The sequence below is a fragment of the Vipera berus genome (assembly GCF_964194415.1).
Source record: "Vipera berus genome assembly, chromosome: W".
Taxonomy (NCBI): domain Eukaryota; kingdom Metazoa; phylum Chordata; class Lepidosauria; order Squamata; family Viperidae; genus Vipera; species Vipera berus.
In genome coordinates, this window is record NC_138210.1 from 65,096,154 (window position 1) to 65,120,206 (window position 24,053).

The following is a 24,053-nucleotide window of genomic DNA, read 5'->3' on the forward strand; positions in this document are numbered from 1 at the left end:
GTTTCTTTGTTTCATTGTTACTTGTAAATAAAAATATGTGGAGGGGAAAATATTACTTGTGTGTATATGTTTCCATTGGTATAAACATCTGTGGATGTCCTTTTTGTCTTTTGTCATTAAGCATTAAATGTTTTTCTGGTCATCAGAAGAAGTAGTCCTCCTCCTCTTCTATACCACTTGGATGTTGAGGGAGAATCATTTTATTAATTTTTTTTTAATGGACCTAAATTATGAGGGCTGTGTTGCTTCAAGCACTTCATCTATTTGATAAATCAGATCATTGGATCACAATCATCCATATGATTTTCTCTGTGTTGTAACATGTAGAATATACCAAATGGGCCTTAAATTAGTAATGATTATTAATTCCATTTATTTAATGGATTTATGGTCATTGCAAGCCTTGATCTCATGGTATTTCACTGTATCACTTTGTAATAAAATCACTCTGATGAAAGGAAGGTTAAGATGGGCAAAATGAGCATGAAAAGTATTTACTGTTTAAAATGAAATCTCACAAGCATGGGATGTACATATGGACATAGAGACATAAGAGAGTGAGGGAATTTATTTATATATTTGTATCCTGGTTTTATTATTTTACAAACCACTCAGAGTGGTGAACATATGTATTTATTTGTATTCTACCTTTGTTAATTTTACAAATAATTCAAGGTAGCAAACATATCCAACACACCTTCCTCCTCCTGTTTTTCCCACAACAACAGCTGTGTGTTGTGTGTTGCGCTGAGAGAAATTGAGTGGCCCAAAGTCTCACCCAGCCAGCGTTCATGAGTAAGACAGGACTAGAAATAACTGTTTCCTTGTGATTCACCCAAAGTCACCCAGCTCACTTTCATGCCTCAGGAGGGATTAGAACTCATGGTCTCCAGCTTTCTCACCTGGTGTCTTAGGAGCTGAATTAAAACATTTGAAAACATTTTCAAATCCTCTAATAGGATTTTATTCTTCATGATACAAACTCACAACATCCTACTGCAGCATGCCACTCCATTCCTTGACCTATTTATTTCTGACTTCTGAAAGCAGTTATTCTGAGGGTACCAATCATAATCAAACCCCAATTTTTATTTCTATGTTTGGAGGAAAAAAAAGGCCCATTGTCTAAATTGTTATGGAATTTTTGCTTTCTTTCTTACTGTTTTTGATGCTTCCATAAAATATAGAAAAGCAATATATAGCTTTTTTGGGCTCGGGGCACATCTAGAATTTTGAGAGGAAATGATGGATAAATGGATGCCAGGGGAGAATTGGTGGTTGTTTTTTTTTTTTAAAAATGGACATACATCATGGAAAGCATGATAACAGAGTTGGAAGGGACCTTGGAGGTCTTCTAGTCCAACCCCCTGCTCAGGCAGGAACCCCTGGCCTGTACCATTTCAGACAAATGGTTGTCCAATCTCTGCATAAAATCCTCCTGGGATGGAATTTTTTCCCCAAAGAATTCTTGAAGTCCACTCAAACTGCCAAGATTGAGAAACACTGATCTAAGCAGGAGCCTTAGTTGGAAATACTCTCCAGAAGTTGTGGGTGCTAGAGGTTTTTAAGAGGAGATTGAACAACCATTTGTCTAACATGGTATAGGGCAGTGATGGCGAACCTTTTAAGAGACCGAGTGCCCAAACTGCAACCCAAAACCCACTTATCGCAAAGTGCCAGGGCCACATCAGCATTGTGGTGCCTTCAAGGGAGGGGCAGGGAAGCGCCTCTGAATGCTGCCGCTGGCATACAAAAGCCGGGGGGGCACGCACGCGCAAAAATGGGCTACCGTGCTGCAAGGCGCAAAAATGGCTGCCGCGGGGTGCAGATACAAGGCGCGGGACCAAGCAAGAACGGGGCAGGGCTAGTATCACGCAGGCACTTGCCCCACCCCATTTGCAGCGTGTGCGTGCTTGCGGTCCCGTGCGTGCAGGTACGTATGTAAAATGCTCCCCCCTCCCTTTTCTTCCAGTCCACCAATCGACAATGGTTGGTGACCTCTGCTCTATCACTTCTACTCAAGTTTGCTAGTGGTCCGCTCCGCCTCCTTTGTGCTGGGCGGGGCTCCTGTGGCGGTGGTGGCCTGATGGACCTGCTGCTGGCGGCGGTGGCACGTGTGCCAACAGAGAGGGCTCTGAGTGCCGCCTCTGGCACGCGTGCCATAGGTTCGCCACCATTGGTATAGGGCAGGGGTAGGCAACCTTGGCTCTTTTATGACTCGTGGACTTCAACTCCCAGAATTCCTGAGCCAGCATGGCTGGCTCAGGAATTCTGGGAGTTGAAGTCCACGAGTCATAAAAGAGCCAAGGTTGCCTACCCCTGGTAAAGGGTTTCCTGCCTGAGCAGGGGGTTGGACTAGAAGACCTCCAAGGTCCCTTCCAACTCTGTTATTCTTCTTATGAAAATAGAAAAACCCCAAAGTTACTGTTGCCCTGCAAGGCAGCAGCCCCAAAAGCTAATACAACAATCCTTGTCTGTATAAACAGAGGCATAGAATCAAAATCACATGAAGTATTAGTACCTCTTTATAAAGCCTTAGTAAAGACCACACCTGGAATGCTGCATCCAGTTTTGGTCACCACATTACAAAAAAGATGCTGAGACTTTGGAAAAAGTACAGAGAAGAGCAACTAAGATGATTGATTATAAAGGCCTGGAGGCTAAAACATATGAAGAAACAGTTGCAGGATTTGGGTTTGGCTTGTCTAGAGAAAAGGAGGACTAGACGGGGACATGATAACAGTATTCCAGTATTTGAGGGGTGTGTGTGTGTCACCTTATTTTCCAAAGCACCAGAAGACAAGACAAGAAGCAATGGATGGAAACCAATCCAGGAGAGGAGCAATCGGAAATTAAGGAGAAACCTCCTAACAGCGAGGACAATTAACCAGTGGAATGGGTTACCTTCAGACGTTGTGGACGCTCCATCACTGGAGAAGAGACTAGACCACAGGTCTGCAACCCGCGGCTCCGGAGCCGCATGCGGCTCTTTCAGCTTTCAGCTAGCTTTCGGCTTACTGCTAAGCTTGTAAGCCGCCCTGAATCTTCGGAGAAGGGCGGGATATAAATGGAATTTAAATAAATAAATAAAATAAATCTCCTGCGGCTCCCGGTCCTTTGCCATGTGCAGTCCCCCTCCCCCCCAAAAAGTGGGACTAAAAAAGTTCAACCAATCAATTCAAATATGCAGGGTAGGTGCATATCTCGCCTTGGCTCCACTCTTCAGTCAATCCGTGTTCTGCGCATGCGCGCATGTACGTGCATGCGCACACATTTTTTGCGGCTCCCAGTTTTTCCTTTCGTGAGGGAACCGGTTCTGAGTGGCTCTTTCACTGTTTCAGGTTGCTGACCCCTGGATTAGACCAGCCACTTGTCTGAAATGATATAGGTCTCCTCAGTGCTTTTTTTGTAAAAGAAGAAAAAGGTGCCGGAACTCACACACGTCATACCATTTGCCTTGCCTACCCTACAAGGTTCCATCCAAAAAAGGTGCCGGAACTCCGTTCTGAGCGTTCTATGAGGAAAAAAAAGCCCTGGGTCTCCTGCTTGAGCAGCGGGCTGGACTAGATGACCTCTAAGGTCCCTTCCGAGCTCTGTTCTGATCCTGGTTCCGCTTCTTCCTCCCCCCCCCCCCTACGTCTGAACTGCTCCGAGTCCTCCCGGCCTTTAGAGGCCTCTACTTCCCTCCGTGCTGGCAAGAATGAGAGAGCGAGAGAAGAGGCGGAAAAGGACGGCGAGGCCGCAGCTAATCATGGCCGAGGACGACGAAGAAAACTCGCAAGGTCGGCAACGTCTGCAGGTAACGGCGCGCAACAGAGAGTTTTTTCTCCCCCTCTGCATTTGAAAGCCACGATTAAAATAATAATATTTTTTTAAAAAAAGAAAAAAACACGCCCGCGCGTCCTCTTCTTGGGGAAGGGGATGGAGCAAAGTCCCCAGAGCCCTCCCGGATTTAGGCAGGCAGGTAACTAGCTGAGCTGGTGGGCAGGAGGCCTTGTCCAAAGCTAGCCGCGTTTGAAGAAGTCGTGGACGAGCAAAAGCAGCTGGCAAAGCTTCTGCTTTATAGTTGGTTTCCGTTAGCCCAGGGCTAGGCAACCTCGGCTCTTTTGTGACTCGTGGACTTCAACTCCCAGAATTCCTGAGCCAGCATGGCTCAGCTTGGAAACCTCTCCCTTTTCCCTCAGCGTGGCTGGCTCAGGAATTCTGGGAGTTGAAGTCCACGAGTCGTAAAAGAGCCGAGGTTGCCTACCCCTGCGCTAGCTAGCCCGATATGCTCCTCTGGCAATTTTCACAGCTCGGTAATTTAGGCAATGCTGGGAGGGACGAAGTAGGCAGAGCAGGGGACGCTGCCTTCCTGCTTTGTTTGCAGAGAAAGGTATCCCTCTGTAGATCTCCCAAGGTTCTCTTGGATTCCAAAAATGTTAGAGTTATCAGAGAAATCCAGTCTTAATTGCTGCGTCCGGAGTGAGCCATCGTTACGCTCCGTGATCCGCAGGATCAAAGATTTCTGCATTAATCTCTGGCTATTCCACGAAGAGGTTAAATATGCTGGTTGGTTTTGTTATGTAAAAAGAGTGGTTCTGTGCTGTGGAATGTAGTTTAAATTAACGTTTCTCCTTTCTCATAGTTATGCTGGACTTTCAGACAGTACTAGTAAGGAACATTAAATGGAGGACTGATTGATTATATTTTGGATTTTCATATATATATATATATATATATATATATATATATATATATATATATATATATATATATATATATATAATTTATTAAGTCAAAGCATGGTATCAGCTGTGCTGCCAGGTTTGTATGGAATGGACAGATAAGTTTCAAATTGGGCAATTACATTTTAGCTTAGATACTGAAAAATGCTTAATTTATGGTATGCAACCTGGGTGCATGTTGGTGTATTTTGTATTGGCAAGACATCGCTATTGAGAGATCTGACAGTATTTATCCATTTATGAATAGGAATTGGTTGACCACCTATATAATTTCCGAGATCATTATTTTGAGAACCACAGTGTGGAAGATGCTGGGAAAAAACGACAGGATGTTCAGGAAGAAATGGAGAAGACTCTTCAAAAAATGGAAGCCATAGGTGGTAATTCACACATAACTTGCATTTCTGTATCTCTATCTTAAGGCATCTGTTCTGTTTCATTACCAGGTCCTTCAAATATACCAGTACATATGATGCAGCCATAGAATTGAAGATATTTGAGTCTAGTACCATGAGAGAAAGGGAAGTTATAGGAATAGAAAACGCACAGCTGGGGCAGACAGAATTAAACATACCAGCAGTTTAGAGTCCTTGTGTTGCCACAAGAGTCCAGCTCTTCTTGAATTCTATTGATTCTTATCTAATGCCAATCTAGCACTTACAGTTAGTTGACCAGATTCTAGTGTCTGGGCCTCATTTTTTTTATGCTGCAATCTACACAAATGGTCCAGATTCTTTACATCTGACAGAAGTAGATCTGACAGATGATTATAGTATAATCCTCCCCTCCAAAACATCCAGTCCCATGTACCCAAATTTTCTTCATTTCAGCATTTTGATATTCTGATTCTTTATGACTTGGCTACTGGAAATCTTTGTTGTTTGTTTGTTTGTTTTAATTAATTATTTAAAAGATTTGGACAGTCACCCATCTTGAAAGAACTTTGGGTGGCTCACAAGGACCGTAAAATGGCAAAAAGCATAAAAGCCGTGGCACAAAAATTAAAAACCCTGCTGCTGCAATCAATCTTTCAAGGTTCCCTAACAAGCAGCCACGGACTCCACCCTTTGACCCAATCCCTTGGTAAAAAGTTCTAATTGCCATCTGGAAGGTTAAGAAGATGGGGGCCTGCTGGATTGTGGGATGGAGGATATTCCATAGAGACAGCCACAAAAATGGCATGCTTCCCAGGTTTCCTTGATGGCAAAATGAGGCCTGGAATTTGCTTACCCTATCCCAGGGGTAGGCAACCTTGGCTCTTTTATGACTCGTGGACTTCAACTCCCAGAATTCCTGAGCCAGCCATGCTGAGGAGAAATGGAGAGGTTGCCATGCTGGCTCAGGAATTCTGGGAGTTGAAGTCCACGAGTTATAAAAGAGCCAAGGTTGCCTACTCTGCCCTATCCCATCCAGTGGGAGAGGCAAATACCCTTAGGGAAAGGCGGTCTCACATCGGTCCCATGTGATGTAGCGCTTTAAAAACAATGGCCAGCATTTTGAATTACACCTGGAAGGTACTTCTAGATGCACCCAACACTGTGCTGCTGTGTTCTGGACCAGTTGTAACTTCTGAGTGGCCTTCAAGGGCAGCCCCATGTAGATTGTATTTAGGTAGTCTAGATCCTATTTCCCATAATGAGCAACAGATGCTTCTGGGAAATCCTTTAACTGACTCACTAATTTTCTTACTTGCTTATTTCATTTGTATAGTAATGAATTGTGGTTTTGCTCAGCAAATGACTCTGGGCAGCTCACAGTTCATTAGTCAATGTGAGGACATGCTTAGTTTTCTGTTGATAATTAACTTTGATTTTAATTGGAAGAAAATCTTTCTGAGGGTCATTTAAGCAAAGAAATTTAAAACTTAAATCTGTCTTAGTGCTGTTGCTATTACGCATTCTAATCTTGTAAAAGACAGTTGAAAATTCACTTTTGTGAATTATCAACAACCTTACAGACAAATCATCTCAAGCATTTGCAGCACCCAAAAGTCCGTTAGGACTTCTACACTCAAATCAGTTTGAATACTCCCTAAATGTAATAATTAAAAATACCAGAAATTAGAATTAAAAATGGAAAGTTTATAGCTATTCCTCATGTACCCACTGCTTTGTTCAGTGACTGCTTGAACTATGACAGGGCTGAAAAAAATAGGTTTACCACTGATCCTCGCAGTTCTCGCAGTGGCTCCATGATCATGTGACTGCAATTCGGGCACTTTGCAGCCGGTGTTCATTTATGATGGTTGCAGCATCCTGTAGTGATAGAATCGCCATTTGCGACTTTAAGAACCAGCTTCTAACAAGCAAAGTCAATGGGGAAGCCGTCAGGAAATTGCAATTCCTGGTCATGTGATGTCACATCATGTGATTCATATGATGTAATGAACATAGTGGAACTGATGTAACTCTGGTGCAGTTGAACATCACTTTTCTGAACTGATGCATCACTTAAAGATAGAGTTGCTGGTCCCAATTGTGTTTATTAAGTGAGGACTACCTGTATCGGTTGATACCCATGAAAGTTTATATCTGGAATTCAGATTTACCATTACCTACTAAGATAGCAGGGACGCGGTGGCTCAGTGGGTTAGGACGCTGAGCTTGTTGATCAGAAGGTCGGCAGTTTGGCGGGTCGAAACCTGAGTGCCGCGTAACAAAGTTGAGCGCCTGTTACTCGTCCCAGCTTCTGCCAATCTAGCAGTTCGAAAGCACGCAAAAATGCAAGTAGAAAAATAGGGACCACTACGGTGGGAAGGTAACAGCGTTCCGTGCGCCTTTGGCGTCTTGCCATGCCAGCCACATGACCACGGAGACATCCTCGGACAAGCGCTGGCTCTTCGGCTTTGAAACGGAGATGAGCACCGGCCCCTAGAGTCGGAAACGACTAGCACGCATGTGTGGGGGAACCTTTACCTTTTTACTAAGATAGTATATTTCAATTGTATGGTTTTTGTATCGAATTATATCGGTGAGAGACATGTGTAAATAGTACGGCAAATGGAAGAGAAAAAAATGAACTGGCAAAAAGAAATGTATAATTACTTACAGCTCAATATTAGATGGACTTTTTTCTTTTTGGGGGACAATAATATATGGATGGAATTTCTCTTTTTCCCCCCCTTCCACTTTTATTAGGCTTATCAGAAGGGCGAGCGTACGCACTGATGCTTAAAGGGAAAGCTTTGAATGTATCGGCAGACTATGATGCCCAGTCTGAAGAATTGCTCTCCAAAGCGGTCAAGCTGGACCCAGAATTGGTGGAGGCATGGAATCAATTAGGCGAGGTTTACTGGAAAAAGGGAGATGTCTCTGCTGCCCATACCTGCTTCTCTGGAGCGCTCAGCCATGTAAGCTTCCCCTAAGTTCTCTGCTATCAAATAGTTCTTTTGTGTGAAGGATTGTTCGGGAACCTGGATTCCAAAATGGTGGCGCAGTGCAGTACTGCAGGCTGACTCTGCCTACAGCCAGGAGTTCGATCCCAAGCGACTCAAGGTTGACTCAGCCTTCCATCCTTCTGAGTTCGGTAAAATGAGGACCCAGATTGTTGGGGGGCCATATGCTGACTCTTTTAACTGCTTAGAGAGGGCTGTAAAGCAATATGAAGTGGTATATAAGTCTTAAGTGCTATTGCTATTTCTGATGGTATTCTGTAGATCAAGTAAATCCCTTTCAGAGAAAAGATAGTCCTTGACTTACGACCACAGTGTGTGTGTGTGTGTGTGTGTGTGTGTGTAAAATAGACCAAGTCAATCTGATACACTACAGGTAATCCTTAACTTACAACCACAATGGAGCCCAAAATTTCCATTGGTAAGCAAGACCGTTGTTAAGTGAGCTTTGCCCCATTTTAGAACTTTGCTTGCCACCATTGTTAAGTGAATCGCCGAAATTTTTAAGTTAATAACAAGGCTGTTAAGTGAATCTGGCTTCCCCATTGACTTTTGCTTGTCAGAAGGTCACAAAAGGTGATCACAGAACCCCGGGAACCAGTTGCCAAGCATCCATGCATCATGTGACCATGGGGAGGTTGCGATGGTCGTTAAGTTTGAAAAACTGTCATAAGTCACTTTTTTTGGTGCTGTTGTAACTTTGGAACAGTTGATTGCAAGTCGAGGAGTACCCATTAATTTGGAGAAGCCTGTTTGCGCAGTCCTCGATTTGCAAATGGAAGTTCCATTGCTCAGCATGGTGACTGTTAGCACCAGAGTCCTCGTGGACAATCACTTAAATATGAGCCAGCAGTGTACTGAAGCTGCCAAAAAAGCCAACACAGTGCTAGTGTCAGGACCCACCCCAAACCACGTCTTAGGAAGACAAAATTCTTGGAGTCAAATCTATTCCAAAAAGAATCTTTACTATGACATGCTTGGTTGTAGGAAACGAGACAGGACTTAATATTATTCCATGAAGTAAACCCTTTTAAAGAGTTCCCGGTTTAACCCCCCTTAACCCCATTTGGTCAGTCCCCCATCCTTTCTCTCGTATCATCCCTCTCGTGGGAAAAAGGAACTTAGGACCTTTCATGTTTATTGCTCTCTTCCGTGACACAAGCCAGATGCTAGCCCCCCCTTTTGTTTCCCCAGTTCAAAAGGCTTCTCCTTTCCTTTGAAATGCCTAATACCGGTTCAATACACATCCATTCTCTCCCCTTCGGGAGATGGCAGAATCCATGGAATAATGTTTGAAACATTCCATCTGTGAATATGATATAAATGGATTCTGACAGCTAGGCTGCATTAACAGAGGGATAGAATCAGGATCATGTGAAGTGTTAATATCATTTTATAACGCCTTGGTAAGGCCACACTTGGAGTACTGCATCCAGTTTTAGTTGTCACAATATAAAAACTGGTGAAACTCTAGGAAGAGTGCAGAGAAGAGCAACAAAGATGATTGGGGGACTGGAGGCTAAAACATATAAGGTCCCTTCCAACTTTATTATTATTATATAAAACTTTTATTCATTAAACATGAAACTCAGTCAACCAAACACTCAAATTGGCACTAACGGTTGACACGGGATGCTGCCAGCATCCTAGGTATCAACCAGGTATCTCCTTAAAATGTAAGATGTTCCGAGTAGCACAGTTTTTTGTAGCTTTGCTGGACCTATTGTAGGAAGCTGCAATTTCTTGATGTATTTTGCAAAGTTTTTGGACATAGTTCCCAGTGCCCCGATGACAATTGTTACACATTTCATCCATAATTGCGCAGTTTCGATGGCCAGGTTGCGGTATTTCGTAATTTTTTCCAGTTCTTTTTCTTCGACTCTGGCATCTCCTGGTACAGCGATATCAATCAACTGTACGCTTCGGTTCTCTATGACTGCGATATCTGGCGTGTTGTGTTCCAAATGGCGATCTGTCTGTATTCGGAAGTCCCACAAGAACTTCACCCTCTCATTCACTACAACTTTTTCCACCCTATGTTCCCATGACTTTTCGGACACAGGCAAGTCGTATTTTTTACACAATGCCCAGTGGATGAGTTTAGCAACTCTGTCATGTCTAGCTTTGTAATCAGTTTGTGCGATTTTGCTGCACTCACATATTAAATGTGAAACAGTTTCAAGTTTGTCGTTGCAAAGTTGGCAATTTGGATGATGATGATGATGATGATGATGATGATGATGATGATGATGATTACTGTTATTATTATTATTGTTATTATATATTATATATTATACTGTATATTATATATTATATATTATACTGTATATTATATATTGTATATTATATATTATATATTATATATTATATATTATATATTATATATTATATATTATATATTATATATTATATATTATATATTATATATTATATATTATACATTATGGTCTTCCTTGCCATGGATGTTAAAACAAATCACATTAGCTGTTAAGTGAATCATTGGGTTGTTAAGCAAATCCAGCTCCCCCTCCCCATTGACTTGCTTGTTGGAAGCCGGTTGGGAAGGTCGGAAATGGCAACCACCTGACCCCAGGATGCTACAACTATCATAATTACATGCTAGTGGCCAAGTGCTTGAATTTTGATCACGTGACAGTTGGGATGCAGTGGTTGTTAGTGAGAGGACCAATCATAAGCCTTTTTTTTACGTCACTGTAATTTCGAACAACTGCTAAATGAATGCAAATAATATAATAATAGCAATAGTAGTAACATCATCATCATCATCAAAAAGTTGGAAGGGACCTTGGAGGTCATCTAGTCCAACCCCCTTCTCAGGCAGGAAACCCTATACCATTTCAGACAAATGGCTGTCCCGTCTCTTCTTTAAAACCTCCAGTGACTGTTTTCAGTTCTCACATCTTAATCCAATGGTGCTCTTTCACAAGGCAACTGGACTTTCTTGTTTTTCTTTGAAGACATTTCGCTTCTCATACAAGAAAGACCACATTTTGGACAGAGGGGACTGCTGGTTTGAAAAAGGGGTCAAAGAAGCCATCTGTGTCAACACCGAACAGCCTTCTCTCAACAGAGGGAGAGGGATAGGACATCATCTATCTCCAGTCTACAAGACAGTCCTTTCAGCAGTTCCAAGAAGGCTCCACATCTATTTGCACTGCACAGGTGACCCTGAGGACACAGATAAACCTCCAAGTGGCCTCACTGACTCTCTAAAAGAATGCAAACGACCAGCTGTCTGTAAGGAGTATAAATCCTTCCATTCCCCACCATCCAGTCAGAGCTGAAGAAGCTTCTTGGATGAGAAGTGAAATGCCTTTAGAGAAAAACAAGATAGTCCAGTTGCCTTGTGAAAAAAGCACCTTTAAGGTAGCATGTTTTCTTTGATGGGTATGTAAATATATTTGCAAGGATGTGTTCCTTTGGTTCATTGCTGCTCGTAACTAAAAATATACGGAGGGAAAAATATTACCTGTGTGCATACATTTCCAAACCATTGCTAAACGAATGGACAATAGAGAACTGCCTGTATTTTGAGCTTAATAAAACTTCTAGTTTTATACAGAAATCTTGTCCTGCAGTGTTGCTATCTCAGCCAAACACGCCTTTCTTTTCTACCCTCTTAGCGTAAGAACAAAGTCTCCTTGCAGAACCTCTCCATGGTGTTACGGCAGCTGCGCACCAGTTCTCCTGATGAACATGCACAAAACGTGATGGACAGTGTGCGGCAAGCCAAACTGGCGGTACAGATGGATGTCCGTGACGGACGCTCTTGGTGTGAGTTTTACAACACAGTCTTTTTAGCCTAGGCAGGGAAAGGGCAGAGAAGAGAATGGGATATGCAATTGGCTAATTTATGTTTTCTGCATTCCACAGATGTGCTGGGCAATGCCTATCTCTCCTTGTTCTTCAATACGGGGCAGAAGCCCAAGATCTCCCAGCAAGCACTGAGTGCCTATGCCCAAGCAGTAGGTGCTGGAGGGGACCCGAGACAAAGCTGTGGTATGGGGGAGGAAGGGATGGTTGTTCAAGTTAAGCCTCTGTAGTAAATTCTAGCGCAATGATCCCCAATTCCGCTCAAGGGGAGATGTGCTTGCGCGCTCGCTCGCCTGCTGCTTTTGCCTCCTGGTTCTGAACAGGCTGGGGCCCAGAAGTGGGCCACAGCCTGGCTATTGAGGAACCCCATTCTAGAGGGCCAGTTGAGAAGAGTACATTTTGTGCAGTAGTCAGTGTGGTTATTGGAAGACTTGAGCTCATATTTTGATTTAGATCCAGAATACGCTACAGGTAGTCCTTGACTTAACGAGCATAATTCAGCCTGGAATTACAGTTGTTAATCATATTGGTGACCACACCTGATTTTGCAATTTTTTTGTGGTGGCAGTTAAACTGAATCCATGATCTTTAAATGAGAGCTGGCCGGATGCGTCATGCTGAAACTGTGCCCACCCCATTGCCGGCTATGGGAAAAAGTCCCGCTATGTCGCGCGATGTCACGATGACATGCCTGTTCTAGTCCAACCCTCTGCTCAGGCAGGAAACCCTATACCATTTCAGACAAATGGCTGTCCAGTCTCTTCTTAAAAACCTCCAGTGTTCGAACACCTACAACTTCTGGAGGCAATTCATTCCACTGATTAATTGTTCTAACTGTCAGCAAATTTCTCCTTAGTTCTAGGTTGCTTCTCTTTTTGATTATTTTCTGGAGTGTAGACCACAGTTCCTTAACAATGTATTTCTAATGTGATTCTCGCTTGATAATGACATTCTTCTTATGAATTCATGCACCCCGAAAGATTTTATAAAAGGTCCATTTGCTAGCTAGAGGAGGGTACAGCAGGATTAATAGTGCATGGGAAAAGTTGTCTGTCATACCTTTGAATGGTCACTAAGCAACCAGTTAGAAGTCAAGGACTACTTGTAATTTGGTTTGGGGAAAAAAGGCATTCTCTTGAATTCACTGGAAAGCTTCAAATTTTAACTGTGGCAGAAATGCATCCTATTGGTCACATCAGTTCCTTAGCTCTGCCTTAAACAGAATTCTGTGGGTTCCTTCTTGTTATATATAAAATGTCTGTTGATACCTACTCATACAGTAGTCCTTGGTTGTAAGGGTAAAGGTAAAGGTTCCCCCGCACATGCATACTAGTCATTTCCAACTCTAGGGGCCGGTGCTCATCTCTGTTTCAAAGCCGAAGAGCCAGCGCTTGTCCGAGGACGTCTCCGTGGTCATGTGGCCGGCATGACTAGACGTCAGAGGCGCACGGAACGCTGTTACCTTCCCTATTAGTGGTGGTCCCTATTTTTCTACTTGTATTTTTATGTGCTTTCGAACTGCTAGGTTGGCAGAAGCTGGGACGAGTAACAGGCGCTCACTCTCTTACGCGGCACTTGGGATTTGACCCACCAAACTGCCGACCTTCTGATCGACAAGCTCAGTGTCCTAACCCACTGAGCCACCGCGTCCCTTGGTTGAGATAGGTGTAAATAAGAATGAATGTTTGTTTTGCAATAACAATAATAGATTTGGAAGGAACCTTGGAGGTCTTCTAATCCAACCCTTTGCTCAAGCAGGAGACCATACCGTTTCAGTCAAATGGTTGTCCAATCTCTTCTTTAAAAGCCTCCAGTATTGGAACACCCACAACTTCAGAAGACAAGCCGTTCCACTGATTAATTGTTCTAACTGTCAGGGAATTTAGTTCTAGGTTACTTCTTTCCTTGATTAGTTTCCATTCATTGCTTCTTGTTCTGCCTTCAGGTGCTTTGGAGTTTAGGTTGACCCCCTCTTGTTTTGAGGGAGTGAGGGAGGAAGAATATTCCATGTGAATGAATTTGTTCTTTATCTACCTGCAGTGTTGATTGTGCATGCTTTCCTTCTGATTTTTTTTTTTTTTTTTTGCAATAGGAAAAGGTGGACCCCACTGCTACTTGTAACCCAGATTTGCATCTCAATCGAGCCACGGTAAGGAAATGGAATAAAGAAGGCAACACAAAGTTGGCTTATGTAGGAATGATCCACCAAGAAAAGCTTTATTAGAATCACAGTTGGTGATTCCTAAGTGTAATGTGATCCAAGGCTGTGGGCTAAGTTGTTGACTGGAAAATCATATTTTTTTAACTTTGGAGAGTTGGGGCTATGTTTTAATTGCTCAGTATCAGGACATAGCAGCATTTGTTGATCTGGTTTGGCCTTGGGAGCCTAAACAGCATTAGGGGTAGTTAGTATTTAACAGAGTTGGAAGGGACCTTGGAGGTCTTCTTGTCCAACTCCCTGTTCAGGCAGGAAACTGTTCTATACCATTTCAGAGAAATAGTTATCCAATGTCTTCTTAAAAATGTGGAATTCGGATAAAGCATCATCAGCAAATCCCAGGGTTGGAGGCAGATGGAAAAAAAACATTTTGGAAAAGGCAGCATCAAACACATGATGCTCCACGAGTGTCCCCAAGGATCTCCATGAATGTGTCTAGGAAACTCCTTGGGGCAGAGACTCTTGTTGACAGAGAGATGGGGGGCTGAATAGTGAGTAACAAAAAACACGCACTCAGCTCTTCAAGGACATAGAGAACCTGCTTAAGTTTATTCTCCCCAATTCTTCAAACAGATCTGTACACCTTCTAGTGGGGGAAAAAAGGCTACACTACTAAATGAAAGATCACTGGGCCACTAAGGAATACCTGGTGTGCCAATCAACTGTTGAGTGGTTAGTGGACAGGCAGTGGTCCCAGAGCTGGTGGCAGCAGTGAGGCGTGGAGACACTTGGAATTGTGTCTTTTGGGAAGGCAGCACATTAGTTTTGTGGAAAAAACAACAACAGTGGGTCACAAAGGCTGCTTGATGGACTGCCTGTGGCCCTTGAGCCAAGTGCTTGCCTTGAGCATTTAGGGACGGGTTGAAAAGATTGGAGTCACAGAAGTCAAAACCAAGATTTCACAAGTACCAGGTGGTCCTTGACTTACGACCATAATCGAGCCCAGATTTTCTGTTGCTAAGCATGAGTTCCTCCCCCCCCCATTTTACGACCTTTCTTGCCACAGTTGTTAAGCGAATCATTGCAATTGTTAAGTTATTAATGTGGTTGTTAAGTGAATCTGGTCTCCCCATTGCCTTTGCTAGTCGGAAGGTCGCAAAAGGGGATCACATGACCCCGGGACACTGCAACATGCCAGTTGCCAAGCTTCCGAATTTTGATCACACGTCTGTGGGTGATGTAAGTGTAAAAAGCTATCACAAATCACTTTTTTCACTGACAAAGCTGCCACTAAACGAATAGTTGTAAGTGGAGGACTACCTGTGTATATTTTTTCATTCGTGTATTAGGATGCTGAGCTTTTTTTTGGATCCTAGAGACAGGCATCCATCTGAGTCCGAATTGTCTTGCAGTGTTGTTTTTGTATACTTTTTGCCCAGCTTTCTAAGTATGAAGAAAACTACATGGAAGCCCTAGAGGGTTTTGCACACGCCGCAGCCCTTGACCCGGCTTGGCCAGAACCTCAACAACGGAAGCAGCAACTCATGGACTTCCTTGAAAGACTAAGTGGACTCCTTGAAAACAAGGTATTATGGTGGTGGGATTTGTCTTTTTTTTGTCCCACCCCCGTCCTGCCCATGTTAGGTAAGGTCATGTCTGCAAACAAGTCTTGTTTCTGCTGTTTTCCTCTCATAGGGCAAGGTGAAAGGCAAAAAGCTGCAAAGCATGTTGGGAAGCCTACGAACCTCCCATCTGGGCCCTTGTGGTGATGGACATTATCAAGGGCCTTCAGGTCAGAAGGTAGAACTACAGAGACAATCTCTCAGTGCCTTGCAGCCTGGTGTTAACACTGGTACTGTGATCTTGGGGAAGGTGCTATTCAGCCTGACTACTGAGGAAAAAGTGCCTTTGTGAGTAGAACACTCTATTTTCAATCTTTCCTGCCCTGCTATCACCGATTTCTGGTGCTGGCTTTCACAGCCTGCGTCTGTTAGGCAGTGTTGGACTTCAGGGTTTAGTGGCCTTAGTGCAGAGCAGGGGTAGGCAACCTTGGCTCTTTTATGACTCTTGGACTTCAGCTCCCAGAATTCCTGAGCCAGCTATGGTGACTCAGGAATTCTGGGAGCTGAGGTTCATGAGTCATAAAAGAGCCAAGGTTGCCTACTCCGGGTGTAGAGCAACTATGGCAATATTACGACCTGTGGACTTCAACTCCCAGAGTTCCTGGCTCAGGAATTCTGGGAGTTGAAGTCCATTGGTTGTGAAATTGCTATAGGTGCTTAACCCCTGAGCTGGAGAACTGTGGCTGGCATCCAAGGAGGCCAAGTTAACACAGACCAGAGGCAACATCATTTTCCTTCTGAAGATGGCAGCCACAGCTTCTAGCGATTCAGAGGGTTTTAAAGATTGATATAGAAGTTGAGACCAGAGAGGATTTGGGTGGGTGTGTGTGTGTGTGGAATTGATGGACAAAGAGTTGCAAAAAAGTTGTGGAATTTTGTTTATACGACAACTATAGCAAGATTATTGTATGCGCAAAGATGGAAAGATATGGACCACCGGCGACGGATGAACAGTTGGCAAGGATGACAGAATTTGCTGAGATGGCTGAATTGACTTCTTCTTCGATCAGAGAAAAGACAAAATATACATTTATTGATATAAACTTATGATTTATGGCAGAAGTGGGCAACTATGGCCTCTTTATGACCTATGTGTTAAGGTTCCAACTGATGATCCCAACGAAGTAAGCACAGCTGAAACTTTCAAATCTCTAATGAAAACTTTATGGAGCACACCATTTCGGCACAGATGAATGGAAAACCGGTTCTGAATAATTGGCACCAAAAATCAGTATATTAAAGTATAGAAACTCCCCTCTCTCCTAATAGGTCACATTGTCAGACAGTTGTGAAAAAAAGTCTTCAGTTCTTCGTAAACAGCTTTTGAGAGACCTTGATTCTCACAACCTGGCAGCTTGAACCTGCAGTCCATATTCCATTCCTCCCTCTTCCCCACTGAGTCTGTAGGCCAGCTAAGAAGCAATAATGGACGAAGCAGCATAAGCAATCTTCGCAGCTTGACACTATGGACTTCAACTCCCAGAATTCCTGAGCTAGCCAGGCTGGCTCAGGAATTCTGGGAATTGAAGTCCACAGGTTGTAAAGGGGCCATAGCTGCCCACCCTTGATTTATGATTTAGTAACTGCCTCTTGAATTCACAGCATGTAGTCCATGCTAGATCTTTATCGAATATGTTTGGCTTAAATTGCACAACAGGGGCAATAATTGACTTATTTCAATTTTTCCACTTTCTGTTCCCCAATAGCACCTTCGGATTGGTAGACTCACTTGAAGGCCCTTGTTTTGCTGTCACTGTTTACAACATGGTACAAAGCTGGGGGGTCCTAATTGGGGACTCGGTGGCCATCCCTGAACCTCATCTTCGGCACCATCACATCCAACACCAGAACAAAGTGAGTCTACTCTCCCTATTCCCCCTTTGTCTCTCCTAGGTCATGCCGTGAATCAAGTTCAAACTTAATCAGAGCCTTCCACAAATAATCTTAACGTTTATAACGGGCAACCTGGAATTACAGACCGCCCTCAATTTATGTCCACATTCAGGACCAGAATTTCTGATGCTGAACAAGATCATTGTTGAGTCATGCCTGATTTTATGACCTTTTTACCCTGGTTGTTAAACGAATCACTGCAATTAAGTGAGTTCAGGCAGTTGTTAAATGAATCCAGCTTCTTCCATCGACTTTGCTTGTTGGAAACTGACTGGGGAGATTACACATGGCGATCATGTGATCCTTCAACTGTCCTAAATACATGCTGGGTTGCCAAGCCCTTGAATTTTGATCATGTTACCATGGGGATTGCTGCAAGGTTTGTGAAAGCAAGGACCGATCTCTAGTCACTTTTGTTCTGTGCTATTGTAACTTTGAATACACACTAAAAGAAGGGTTGTAAGGTGTGGGCTAGCTGTACTTAAATGGAGAAATATTGGAAATATTCCTTTGAAAACAAAATGAGAGCTTTTATTTTCTTCATACATTTGTACGTGTTTCATGTCTTTTTTTTGCCATGTATATGTATAAATTCAAACTAGACTGATGTTTGTCTGTGTCATATATGTCTGTATATGGGTATTTGCATAACGGTGTTTTTTTTGAGAGAGAGCTGAATGCAACAAAATTTCATTTTAATGTATGGTGATTAGGGTGCATTTAAAGTGAGAATGAAGTTTTTATTCTAGTCTAGTCTATTCTAAAGTATCTGTGTAAGCCAGCTATGATTGTTCTTTTGTCCTTGTTTACATTATTGTTCTATTATTTTACAAGTGGTCCTCGAGTTAACAACAGTTCATTTACTGACCGTTCAAAGTTACAGTGGCACTGGAAAAAGTGACTTATGACCGTCTTTCACACTTACGACTGTTGCAGCGTCCCCAGGGTCACGTGACCAGAATTCAGATGCTTTGGCAACTGACTCATACTTATGGCGGCTGCAATGTCCTGGGGTCACGTGATCTCCTCCTGCAATCTTCTGACAAGCAAAATCAATGGCGAATCCAGATTCACTTAACAACCATGTTACTAAGATTAGATTAGGTAAAGGTAAAGGTTCCCCCACACAAGCGTGCTAGTCGTTTCCGACTCTAGGGGCTGGTGCTCATCTCCGTTTCAAAGCCGAAGAGCCAGCGCTTGTCCGAGGACGTCTCCGTGGTCATGTGGCCGGCATGACTAGATGCCAAAGGCGCACGGAACGCTGTTACCTTCCCACCGTAGTGGTCCCTATTTTTCTACTTGCATTTTTACGTGCTTTCGAACTGCTAGGTTGGCAGAAGCTGGGACGTGTAACAGGCACTCACTCTGCTACGCGGCACTCGGGATTTGATCCACCAAACTGCCGACCTTCTGATTGACAAGCTCAGTGTCCTAACCCACTGAGCCACCGCGTCCCTTAAGATTAGATTAGATAACCCTTATTGTCATTTTATTGTCACTTTAACAATTTCAGTGATTCCCTTAACAACTGTGGCAAGAAAAGCAGTAAAATGCGGCCAAATTCACTGAACCGCCGTCTCGCTTAGCAACGGAAACTCTGGGCTCAGTTGTGGTCGTAAGTCAAGGACTTACCTGTACTCCAATTCTATTTTCAAGCCTCCTCATTTTTAATTCCTTTCCTTTCAATATTTCAGCCGCCTCTCCACAAGAGAGATAGGCCGCGAATATATGTGAAAAATAAATCGTGCCGCTTACACTGATGTTTTTTTTTTTTTAAAAAAAGCATCTCACATTACCTAAAGTTCTTCGTTCTCATCCTTTTTTCCCCCTTTCTTGTTCTTCTTTTTCCTGCTTTTTAGAGTTTTTCTTTTTCTGGCATCCGCGTCGAGACCCCTCTGGTTCTGGTGGTGAACGGCAAAGTGCAAGGATCGCAAAACCAGGCCGCGGCGACCGTTGCCTATCAAGCACAAAGTGAATGAGGAGAGACGAAGGGCAAAATTATCCGGGGATGCTGAAGAGTTTTAGGCTACATCAGTTCCCTCTCTGCCTACTTTTTCAATAGTTTAGAGAGATTGGACCATCCAGCCGTTAAGTGAAGGAGCGAGAGAAAAAGAGAATTGTTTGTTCAACCTGGTGCTTAATTCTCATCTCTTTTTGTCCCCTCCCCCCCCCCCCCCCCGGTTTCTTTTCCACCGATAGCTGTTTTGCTTTCAGTTGTGCTAAAATGAGTGTCTACAGAAAATCAGGGGGCTGCTTCTCTCTAGTTTTCTCCCCTTTTCCTGATCCCTTCTTTCATCTTCGCTCTCAGCTTCGCCTCCATCGCATTTAAGTTTGGGCAGTCGGTCAGTTTAGATTTTTTTTAAAAATCCCATTCGTCTGAATCAAACTCTGCTCTTTTTGCAGCGTAATTAATGAAGTCAGTGGGACTTAGGGTAGCCTGGCTATCCTAAATCCCACCGTCTTCTGGGTCAGTGTGATCAAGGCTACATCCAACTCGTTATTTCTGTGTAAACGGAAGAGATGCTTCCTGTATTTATTTGATATTATTTTGTGATGGTGTTTTGTTGTTTTTTTTTGTAATTTTTGTATACTTTTTCCACTGGACTCCTGATCATTTCCCTTCCGAACCAATAAAACGAGTCCTTTGCCATAATGTTGTGTAAAGTTTATGTTTATGGAGAATGGTAAAACAACTGTTTTAATTAGAATTAAGCAAATCTTCTGTGTTGATCTCATACTGCTTAGAATGGAATGCAATGGAATAGAAATAGAAATAGAAATAAGAACAGAACGGAACAGAACAGAATAGAAATGGGAACGGACTAGGAATGGGATTAGGAATAGGAATAGGAATGAAATAGAACAGAATAGAATAAAATAGAATGGAACAGAATAGGAGTGGAATGGAATAGAATGGAATGGAATGGAATGGGAACGGAAGAGAATAGAATAGAATGTAGAATAGAATGGAATGTAGAATAGAATGGAACAGAACAGAATAGAAAAATAGGAATGGAATAGAACAGAACAGAATAAAATAGAATGGAATGGCATAGAATAGAATAAAATAGAATGGAACGGAACGGAACAGAACAGAACAGAACAGAATAGAATTTTTTATCGGCCAAGTGTGATTGGACACACAAAGAATTTGTCTCCAGTGCATAAGCTGACAGTGTTCGTATAAACAGCAAGTAATATGTCATAGATCATAATAACAATAGATAAATCATAAGAAACCAATAGGAGAAGATAGGAAAGATGAGAGGATGAGAAAAGATGGGAAATGAGATGGTGCTGTGAGAATTAAGTGTTCAGCAGAGTGATGGCGGGTGGGGGGGGGACTGTCTTTGTATGTAGTAGTTGTGGCGTGCAATGCCCTCTAGTGGCATAATGGTTGCAGTTAAAGAAGGCTGCTTGTGTAAAGCCATGCAGAGATTATTATAATTGACAGAAGTGTTCATTTTGGTAGCATGACCAATTAGTTGCCAAAGAACAGGCAAGAAATGTAATCTTGTGGAGTGAATCTGTCTTCTCCTTATGGCAAGTAATTTTAGTCAGCACCTGCTGGCCCTATCAAGTTGGGATCAAGAAATTGTTTAAACATCGACCCATGGTTACCCTTATAAATAAAATTTAAAAAAACCTAATCAAATTGTAAAACGTAGGCAGCTTGTACACTGTGAAATTTAAATTTGATTTCTTTCATGGTCTGTAACAAGAATCCAGCAGTTTTACATGTATAATATGCATATGAAAAGAATACTAATAATGGTGTTGACATCCTCAAATGGAATTGTAACTCACGCTGACGTAAATGGATGCACTTTCCTTGGCAAATAATTACCTGGGTTTTTATTCTTTTTTATTTTTTTCAGTCTAATACAGTGTTTCTTAACTTTGGCAATTTACAGATGTGTGTACTTTCAACTGCCCCAGGAATTGATGAAGGATTAGGTTCATTAGATCCTATAATAAAATTCCATTCAACTTCATCTGTCGTTTCTAGAAGGGTATTGTAATAGCTTATACACACAGGAAAATTTCACATACAGGTAGTCCTCAACTTAACAACCATTCATTTAGTGACTGTTCAAAGTTACAGTGGCACTGAAAAGTGACTTATGAACATTTTTAACACAACTGTTGCAGCATCCCCATGGTCACATGATCAAAATTCAGAGGCTTGGCAACTGGCATGTACTTATGACTGTTGCAGTGTCGTGGAGTCATGATCACCATTTGTAAACTGACCAGCCGGCTTCCAACAAGCAAAGTCAATGGGGGAAGCCAGATTTGCTTAACAACTGAACAATTCAATTAACAACTTCAGTGATTCACTTAACAACTGTGGCAAGAAACATTGAAAAATAGACAAAACTCACTTAACAACTGTCTTGCTTAGCAATGGAAATTTGGGGCTCCATTGTGGTTATACGTTGACAATTACCTGTAGGGTATTTTACCTGTAGTGTAAAATAGACCAAGTCTATTTTGATATAAAAAGTGAATTAAAATACCATACTAATCGATATACATATATATGCATACATATAATTTACTGTGTGAATTCAGTAACTGCTTATTTAATAAATCATGAGATGGGTGGCATATCCATTTAATAACTAAATCATGGTTAACCAAACCATGGTTTAGCATAACATGTTAATTCAGCGTCTCTGCTGCTTATTTTGAGGTAAAATCCAGCATAATAGCAGTTTCTTAACTAGCATGTATGCGAATAGATTCCTCAACTGTTCAGCAGAAGATCAGAATAACATTTCTATAACCTTCAACCTTTCTGCTGCTTAATTTGAGGTAAAATCCAGCCTAATAGCAGTTCCTTAACTAGCATGTATGCGAATAGGTTCCTCAACTGTGTTCAACAGAAGATCAGAATAACATTTCTATAACCTTTCTTCAACCTTTCTTATGTTGTTTAATTGCTTGGCTTGGTACTGTAGAAAAAAGATAAATTGCTATACAAAGCTGGCAGATTTAATTGGCTCCTGAAGGAGATCCCAAAGGCATAAGTTCAAATCTGCATCTGCCTAATGATGCCAAAATGTTTTTGTCTTTAATTAGTTTAACTCTTGTTACCCTTTCTGTCCCTTGAGAAAGTGGCAGCTTTTGGACTAATGTATCAAGCAGATGCTTGATGCAAATGCCAGGGGAAAGTAGTGGAGACTTTTGAAGTTCTTACCTACTTTTTTATGTTAGGAAGAAGAAGACAGGATGACTTGCTGTTTCCTGCCATTAAAGATGACTAACAAATTGTTTATGAAAACTACCTTTGTGGTGGTTTGCCAAGGAGAATCTCAGTTCTTGTACATGGGTGAGGGAGGCAAAGCCTTGATGACTTTAGGTGATAAGACAAAATGGTGACATCTGACTTCCGGTTTGCCATTGCAGCCGCTGGAAGGCGAGCTCTGTCTTTTGTGTTTGATTTTGCACCACTGGGGGACCCTGGAAAAGGTCGAAAGGGGTGACCAGTAAGGAGGGGATCCCCACTTGATCGCGGGAGGGCAAAGGGGTGACCAGCAAGGAGGGGATCCCCGCTTGATCGTGGGACGGCGGTAGCCCTTCCGCTCCATCTAGGGCAGCCCTCTAAACCGGCGGACAAAAGAAATATGGCTCATCAGTAGGCTGTAGACAGCCGAAGTCAGTCTTACCACCAGGCACTCCAAAGCAGCGCAGATGAGACTGGGTGAGATCTGAACCTCTCTTTAATCCCAAGTATTTTTTTTCTCCTGCAAAAGCTGTCCAAAGTATCTTCCCCCCTGTGAGGAGAGAGGGAAGGGAACTTTTATCCCACCCTCTAAGAAAAGCGATGACTGACTATCCAGGGGAGTTAAAACACTGAAAGAATAACCTTAATCTAACTGGATTTATATGGTTCTAGAATTTGGGGACCAAAAGATTTTTTATTCTTATTGAAGACCTTGGTTTTTATTTACAAAAAAGAAATAAAATTGGAAAAAGGATTATAAAAATTTTGGACTTAAAAAAAATCTTAAATGGCATTAGTGACATCTTGTGGCTAGGTTTGATATTACAACCTGTTATTGTCTAAAGGAAACTTGGCTGGAAGCCCAGACTACAGATAAGACTTTTTTAACCTTGACAAATATCAGCTGTGAGAAGCTCAGCTGTGTTCTATACTCAGTTGTTAACTTATTTTCACTCTCTGACTTTAAAGCTCTTAATTTAACACACTACTAAGAGAATATGGATAAAGATCAGGAACAGATTCTTCTTATGTTAAAAGCAATACATGAAACCATTCTTTCAGCTTGTGATGAAATAAGATGCTACAGAAAAGAACAAGATGTTAGTCTAGATATACAAACTCAAATTTTGACTAAAACTCAAAAATCAACCACACAAAACACAACAAAGAAGTGCAACAATTAAAAACTATGACAGAG

At 42.3% G+C, this 24,053-nt stretch overlaps 1 protein-coding gene across 2 annotated transcripts; it reads left to right on the forward strand.

The window, feature by feature from the left end:
- Positions 1-3,719: 3,719 nt before the first annotated feature.
- Positions 3,720-21,746, forward strand: LOC308676137 (tetratricopeptide repeat protein 5-like). Of its 2 annotated transcripts, none has more exons than XM_081341874.1 (10): positions 3,720-3,799; positions 4,975-5,104; positions 7,865-8,076; positions 11,763-11,913; positions 12,013-12,104; positions 14,045-14,101; positions 15,550-15,696; positions 15,806-16,020; positions 17,439-17,586; positions 19,485-21,746. In XM_081341874.1, exons 1-10 carry the CDS (start codon positions 3,752-3,754, stop codon positions 19,602-19,604), a joined length of 1,320 nt encoding a protein of 439 aa, XP_081198000.1. In that variant the 5' UTR covers positions 3,720-3,751; the 3' UTR covers positions 19,605-21,746. The 2 variants fall into 2 exon arrangements, with proteins under 2 accessions (XP_081198000.1, XP_081197999.1); XM_081341873.1 differs by having other exon boundaries at positions 3,728-3,799; positions 4,975-5,107.
- Positions 21,747-24,053: the final 2,307 nt, after the last annotated feature.